General features: G+C 40.4%; 1 protein-coding gene across 3 annotated transcripts in view; it reads left to right on the plus strand.

Moving 5' to 3' along the window:
- Positions 1-7500, plus strand: part of mcc (MCC regulator of WNT signaling pathway) — an 81853-nt gene that overhangs the window by 61350 nt on the left and 13003 nt on the right. For all 3 annotated transcript variants that reach the window (XR_007970443.1, XR_007970444.1, XM_052125481.1), the window contains exons 11-13: positions 466-566; positions 685-865; positions 6274-6508. Coding sequence is in view for 1 of the 3 variants with exons in the window: in XM_052125481.1 (XP_051981441.1) it covers positions 466-566; positions 685-865; positions 6274-6508 (517 nt within the window). In the remaining 2 variants the exon portion in view is untranslated. The remainder of the gene's footprint in view (positions 1-465; positions 567-684; positions 866-6273; positions 6509-7500) is intronic.

Consider the following 7500-nt stretch of genomic DNA (forward strand, 5'->3'; position numbering starts at 1 on the left):
CGCTCAACTTTTGGGACTGCTGTAATGTTAAATCCCGGACCGATTACAGGGTCCTGCCTGAACTCACTGTCAGTCATATCAGTTCTGATTTGTTGTTGCTATAGTAACCGAAGCATGAGCTGTAAAGGCACAGCCCTCTTCTGGAAAGGGGGCGGGGAGCAGCAGCTCATTTGCATTTAAAGAGACACACACACAAAATCAGCTTGTTTTTGATTCCACCCCAAAAGAGGCGTTTATAACATGATATAATAAATGATCCGTGAGCTGAAACTTCACAGACACATTCCGGGGACACCTGACACTTATATTACATCTTGTAAAAGGGGCATAATAGGTCTCCTTTAATATTTATATAAATATTGTTCATCGCTCTCTGAGTACCTGATGACGGTCTGGAATCTCTCCGCAGCATTTCACTGATGTGTGTCAATACGATGTGTGTGTGTGTGTGTGTGTGTGTTGCAGTGAACAGTGTATCGAGGCGTACGAGCTGCTGTTGGCGCTGGCGGAGAGTGAACAGGGTTTGGTGTTGGGGCAGTTCAGAGCCGCTGGAGTCAGTGCTGTGGGTAAGACAGTATTTTGTGGCATGCACTCTAGTAATACAGTGGCATCTGATGCCATCATTATACTTTAGTACCACCACAGTGAAATGTGAAATATGTGTGTGTGTGTGATTAATGTCAGGAGAGCACGCCGGTGAGAGCATCTCTCAGATCCTGAAGAAAGTTCATGACAGCAGGAAGACGACGGAGAACGCCGCTAAAGACTTACTGACGCGCCTCGACGGCAACTGCAGCGGTGCATTTACAGTTACTGGATACAGCGGACAACCCTGGGAGAGCCTATCATCCAACAGTCACACCAGGTGTGTGTGTGTATCTGTGTGTGTGTGTATCTGTGTGTGTGTGAGTGTATGTGTGTATCTGTGTGTGTGAGAGTGTGTATCTGTGTGTGTGTGTATCTGTGTGTGTATATGTGTGTGTATCTGTGTGTGTGAGTGTGTATCTGTGTGTGTGTGTATATCTGTGTGTGTGAGAGTGTGTATCTGTGTGTGTATATGTGTGTGTATCTGTGTGTGTGAGAGTGTGTATCTGTGTGTGTGTGTATCTGTGTGTGTGAGAGTGTGTATCTGTGTGTATATGTGTGTGTGTGTGTGTGTATCTGTGTGTGTGAGAGTGTGTATCTGTGTGTGCGTGTGTATCTGTGTGCGTATCTGTGTATGTGTGTATCTGTGTGTGTGAGAGTGTGTATCTGTGTGTGCGTGTGTATCTGTGTGCGTATCTGTGTATGTGTGTATCTGTGTGTGAGAGAGTGTGTATCTGTGTGTGTGTATCTGTGTGTGTATATGTGTGTGTGTGTGTGTATCTGTGTGTGTGAGTGTGTATCTGTGTGTATCTGTGTATGTGAGTGTGTATCTGTGTGTGTGATATCTGTGTGTGTGAGAGTGTGTATCTGTGTGTGTGTGTATCTGTGTGTGTATATGTGTGTATCTGTGTGTGTGTGTGTGTATCTGTGTGTGTGAGTGTGTATCTGTGTGTGTATCTGTGTATGTGAGAGTGTGTATCTGTGTGTGTGTATATCTGTGTGTGTGAGAGTGTGTATCTGTGTGTGTGTGTATCTGTGTGTGTATATGTGTGTGTATGTGTGTGTGTGTGTGTATCTGTGTGTGTGTATGATGTGTGTATCTGTGTGTATATGTGTGTGTGTGTGTATCTGTGTGTGTATATGTGTGTGTGTATCTGTGTGTGTATGTGTATCTGTGTGTGTATCTGTGTGTGTATCTGTGTGTGTATGTATGTGTGTGTGAGTGTGTATCTGTGTGTGTATCTGTGTGTGTATATGTGTGTATATGTGTGTGTGTGTGTATCTGTGTGTGTGTAGTGTGTATCTGTGTGTGTGTGTATCTGTGTGTGTATCTGTGTGTGTATATCTGTGTGTGTGTGTATCTGTGTGTGTATATGTGTGTGTATCTGTGTGTGTGTGTGTATCTGTGTGTGTGAGTGTGTATCTCTGTGTGTGTGTATCTGTGTGTGCGTGTGTATCTGTGTGTGTGTATCTGTGTGTGTGTATCTGTGTGTGTATATGTGTGTGTGTGTATCTGTGTGTGTATATGTGTGTGTATGTGTGTGTGTGTGTGTGTATCTGTGTGTGTGTGTGTATCTGTGTGTGTGTGTGTATCTGTGTGTGTGTATCTGTGTGTGTATGTGTGTGTGTGTGTGTGTGTGTGTGTGTAGTGTGTGTGTATCTGTGTGTGTGTGTATCTGTGTGTGTGTATCTGTGTGTGTATATGTGTGTGTGTGTATCTGTGTGTGTATATGTGTGTGTGTGTATCTGTGTGTGTGAGTGTGTATCTGTGTGTATATGTGTGTGTGTGTATCTGTGTGTGTATATGTGTGTGTATATGTGTGTGTGTGTGTATCTGTGTGTGTATATGTGTGTGTATATGTGTGTGTATATGTGTGTGTATATGTGTGTGTGTGTGTATCTGTGTGTGTATATGTGTGTGTATATGTGTGTGTGTGTGTATCTGTGTGTGTGAGAGTGTGTATCTGTGTGTGTGTGTATCTGTGTGTGTGTGTGTGTGTATCTGTGTGTGTGTGTATCTGTGTGTGTATATGTGTGTGTGTGTATGTGTGTGTGTGTGTGTGTGTGTGTGTATCTGTGTGTGTGTATCTGTGTGTATCTGTGTGTGTATATGTGTGTGTGTGTGTGTATCTGTGTGTGTGTATCTGTGTGTGTATCGTGTGTGTCTGTGTGTGTATATGTGTGTGTGTGTGTGTGTGTATCTGTGTGTGTATGTGTGTGTGTGTGTGTATCTGTGTGTGTATCTGTGTGTGTATGTGTGTGTATATGTGTGTGTGTGTGTGTGTGTAGTGTATCTGTGTGTGTATCTGTGTGTGTATGTGTGTGTGTGTGTGTGTGTGTGTATCTGTGTGCGTGTGTATCTGTGTGTGTATATGTGTGTGTGTGTGTGTGTGTGTGTGTATCTGTGTGCGTGTGTATCTGTGTGTGTATCTGTGTGTGTATATGTGTGTGTGTGTGTGTGTGTGTGTGAGATTGAGAGTGTTTCTGTCTAATAATGAATTATGTACAGATCATCATTTATGGGGGTTTCTTCAACTTTCGACACTTTCATGTCCCAGAAGTAAATTTTTATTAAAACAAACCGATTTAAACTTTTTCCTTTTCATTATGAAGGTTTAATTCAAACTCTCTAGGAAACTTTTCAAGAAGCGTTCATCATTTATTTTTGGTACTTTGCTAAATGCTATTTATGGTTTAATCGTGATAACCTGAAACTTGGTTAAATTATGAAAATCTATTTAGAAAAATACAATATATATATATATATATATATATAGAAACATAGATGCAGAATGGTACATTTGAATTATTTTTATTGCAAATTATTTCCCAAATAAACACTTGAATTAAAACAAATACAAAGTATTACATGTTTAAAACTGTGATCATATAAACAGAAATCATTTTTATAATAATTGTTCTGTCCTAAAACACTTTATTCTTCAACTGTAACATTCAGCAGTGAAATATTCCCACAGTGTGTAACAATGTAACAGCACATGGACTGTGTGGAATGTGTGGAATGTGTGATATGTGTGGAATGTTTGGAATGTGTGGATTGTGTGGAATGTTTGGATTGTGTGGAATGTTTGGAATGTGTGGATTGTTTGGAATGTGTGGATTGTGTGGAATGTTTGGATTGTGTGGAATGTTTGGAATGTGTGGATTGTTTGGAATGTGTGGATTGTGTGGAATGTTTGGAATGTGTGGATTGTTTGGAATGTGTGGATTGTGTGGAATGTTTGGATTGTGTGGATTGTTTGGAATGTGTGGATTGTTTGGAATGTGTGGATTGTGTGGAATGTTTGGATTGTGTGGAATGTTTGGAATGTGTGGATTGTTTGGAATGTGTGGATTGTGTGGAATGTGTGGATTGTTTGGAATGTTTGGAATGTTTGGATTGTTTGGAATGTGTGGATTGTTTGGAATGTGTGGATTGTTTGGAATGTTTGGATTGTGTGGATTGTTTGGAATGTATGGAATGTTTGGAATGTGTGGATTGTTTGGAATGTGTGGATTGTTTGGAATGTGGATTGTGTGGAATGTGTGGATTGTTTGGAATGTTTGGAATGTGTGGATTGTTTGGAATGTATGGAATGTTTGGATTGTTTGGAATGTTTGGAATGTATGGAATGTTTGGATTGTTTGGAATGTATGGAATGTGTGGATTGTTTGGAATGTGTGGAATGTTTGGATTGTTTGGAATGTTTGGATTGTATGGATTGTTTGGAATGTATGGAATGTGTGGATTGTTTGGAATGTATGGAATGTGTGGATTGTTTGGAATGTGTGGAATGTTTGGATTGTTTGGAATGTGTGGATTGTTTGGAATGTGTGGATTGTTTGGAATGTATGGAATGTTTGGATTGTATGGATTGTGTGGAATGTATGGAATGTGTGGATTGTTTGGAATGTGTGGATTGTTTGGAATGTGTGGATTGTTTGGAATGTGTGGATTGTTTGGAATGTGTGGATTGTTTGGAATGTGTGGATTGTTTGGAATGTGTGGATTGTTTGGATTGTTTGGAATGTGTGGATTGTTTGGAATGTGTGGAATGTGTGGAATGTGTGGAATGTTTGGAATGTGTGTTTCTGATGGACACTGTGATCATGTGCTCTGAGTGTTTGTGTTGGTCCAGCGGTTGCCCGTGACGACCAGGAGAGATTGCACAGCGCTTCAGGAGTGTTCTGGAGTTTATTGCATGTGATGCGGATGTCTCGTGTCATCTGTCAGGCCGCATCAACATGTTTCAGTGTTTTAAATGAATAATTCATGAATTCAAGAGTGCAGAAACCATTTTATTGTTTTACAGCAATGTAAAGAAATGCTGTACTGTCTATACGATTTCCTGATCACATATCAATATAGTTTTACATTTACTATTTATATTTACTGTTTAAGGTTATTGTTATGTTTATTTCCATATATATAATAATAATAATCAAATTATAATTTTTCACATATATTTTTTGTTTATATTTATGTGTATAATATGAATATATTTTAATATATGTTTACATTCTGTATATATTTCTAGCATTAAATATATGTTGTATAATTTGGTCTATCTGGCATTTTTCTCGTGATATATAATAATTTATATTTATATTTCTAAGAAAGATTTTTTTTAATTGTACACAGAGTTGAAAAAAACATAATAGTACAAAAATAATAATAAAAAAAATAAAACATAAATTTTTATGTAGGCTATATATGGTAATACAAGATAACGTGTTAACGTGAACATTACTACACTAATATTAATTAATGCTTAACCGCTGATTGCGTATAAATGGGCTGAACCCACTGATTTACTACAGTAATATTGTAGTAACCATGGTTACTTGTGTGGTAACTATGGTTTAACATAATACCATGGTAAAACTATAGTTACTGTAGTGAAATGGTTCATTTTTGTGAGAAATCACAGAAATCTAATCATTTCGTGTTTAGGCTTAAAAAAAATATTGTCTAAAAATATTATTTTAAATTACCCATTTTATCCCAAGTAATCGCAAAAAAATAAAATGTAACAGAAGTATCAGTATTGGTATCGACAGAGCTGGACCGGTAATCTTGCATACCGGGCATTTTCCCGGTGGGCCGACGCACTTTTGGGCCGTTTAGGGGGCGTAATGTCCATCGGGAGAACCGAGTGGGCCGGTGGTTCTGCCGCAAAATGTGCCGAATGGGCACATTCGTTTCACGGGATCAAGACGAAGCCTGTTTGGTGTACAGGTGCACCTCTGAAGTCACGAGTTTGAATCCAGGGTGTGGCGAGTGACTCCAGCCAGGTCTCCTTAGCAACCAAATTGGCCTGGTTGCTAGGGAGGGTAGAGTCACATGGGGTAACCAAATTGGCCCGGTTGCTAGGGAGGGTAGAGTCACATGGGGTAACCAAATTGGCCCGGTTGCTAGGGAGGTTAGAGTCACATGGGGTAACCAAATTGGCCCAGTTGCTAGGGAGGGTAGAGTCACATGGGGTAACCTCCTCATGGTCGCTATAATGTGGTTCTCGCTCTCGGTGGGGCGTGTGGTGAGCTGTGCGTGGATGCCGCGGAGAATAGCGTGAAGCCTGCACACGCGCTACGTCTCCACGGTAACATGCTCAACAAGTCATGTGATTAGACGCGGAGTCGATGTTGGGTCATATGGCTTATTTGTGTGTATGTTTGTCTGTTTTGCAGCACCACCAGCTCTACGGCGAGCAGTTGCGACACAGATTTCTCTAAAGACGACGAGCAGCGTTTGAAGGATTATATCCAGCAGTTGAAGAACGACCGCGCGGCTGTTAAACTGACGATGCTGGAGTTAGAGAGTGTTCACATGGACCCGCTCGGCTACGATGTGAAGCAGCGCTGCGACTCGCAGAGACTTGACCTGGAGAACGCCGTGTTCATGCAGGAGCTCATGGCAATGAAGGTACCGACGCACCACGACCCCACAGCATCTCCAATCACACGACCTCCCCATTCGCGCCGTCTCGAGAAATCAAACGAAACGACTCCCACACCGCTCACAGCGATTACGGCCTACGCCATTTTGACATATTTGTTTTCATGTAGATAAATAAATAAATAAAGGTTCATTTCTAGTTTAAATGATATTTGCACTTGAGGCCCCTTTTTTAAAATATCTTTGGACAAGAAAAACTAGCTTCATTTCATTGGATTTTCGGTTGAATTTACTCCTGGAGCCACATTGAGAGCCCCATATCTCTGGGATTTAACCATATAGGGTCTTACAAATGAAGATACACAATGAAAAGTTTGTTCTGAAGCAGCATCTGAAAGGATATTCAGATATCTTTAACACTTCTGGAGTTATAGGGGCTCAAACTTTGAAAAAAATGACACAAAAAAAGCGTTTTCCACCATGTTTGGGCTCTCACCGTTGCCGTATAATCCAACAAGAGGTGCTGAAGTCGACTGCTTTTAGTAATAGAATTAACAATCTCTGTGTAACAATAACATCATGATGCTGACACCTTTCTAAGGTTATTATTTTCACCTGTAGTTTTGCTCCGAAGTGCAAAAATGTCATTTTAACTTCCTCTACAAAATAAAGGATTACTCCGGGAATTATTGATCCGTGGCATTTCATAGTTTGGCTTTCATCATCATTTATGTTTATCCTTCTAGAGAAACAGTGTGAACAAAATTGAAAATGTCAGCCAAGGAAAGTTTTGGTTGATTTTACACCGAATAACTCAGATTCTCATGAATTTGGATCTTGTGTGCGCTAGTGCTCGTTTAATGTTTTTCCACGGCACGTTACGGATCGACTGAGGTTGCTTTTCCACTGCTGTTTAGTGCCGCCTCAATGTGGGCGGGATTATAGGCTGATCGTCATAGTTGCGCCGCCTCTACTGTCGTGACATCATCTTAAAAGCGACACAAACATTACTGACCATA

Source organism: Xyrauchen texanus, chromosome 4 (genome assembly GCF_025860055.1).
Source record: "Xyrauchen texanus isolate HMW12.3.18 chromosome 4, RBS_HiC_50CHRs, whole genome shotgun sequence".
Taxonomy (NCBI): domain Eukaryota; kingdom Metazoa; phylum Chordata; class Actinopteri; order Cypriniformes; family Catostomidae; genus Xyrauchen; species Xyrauchen texanus.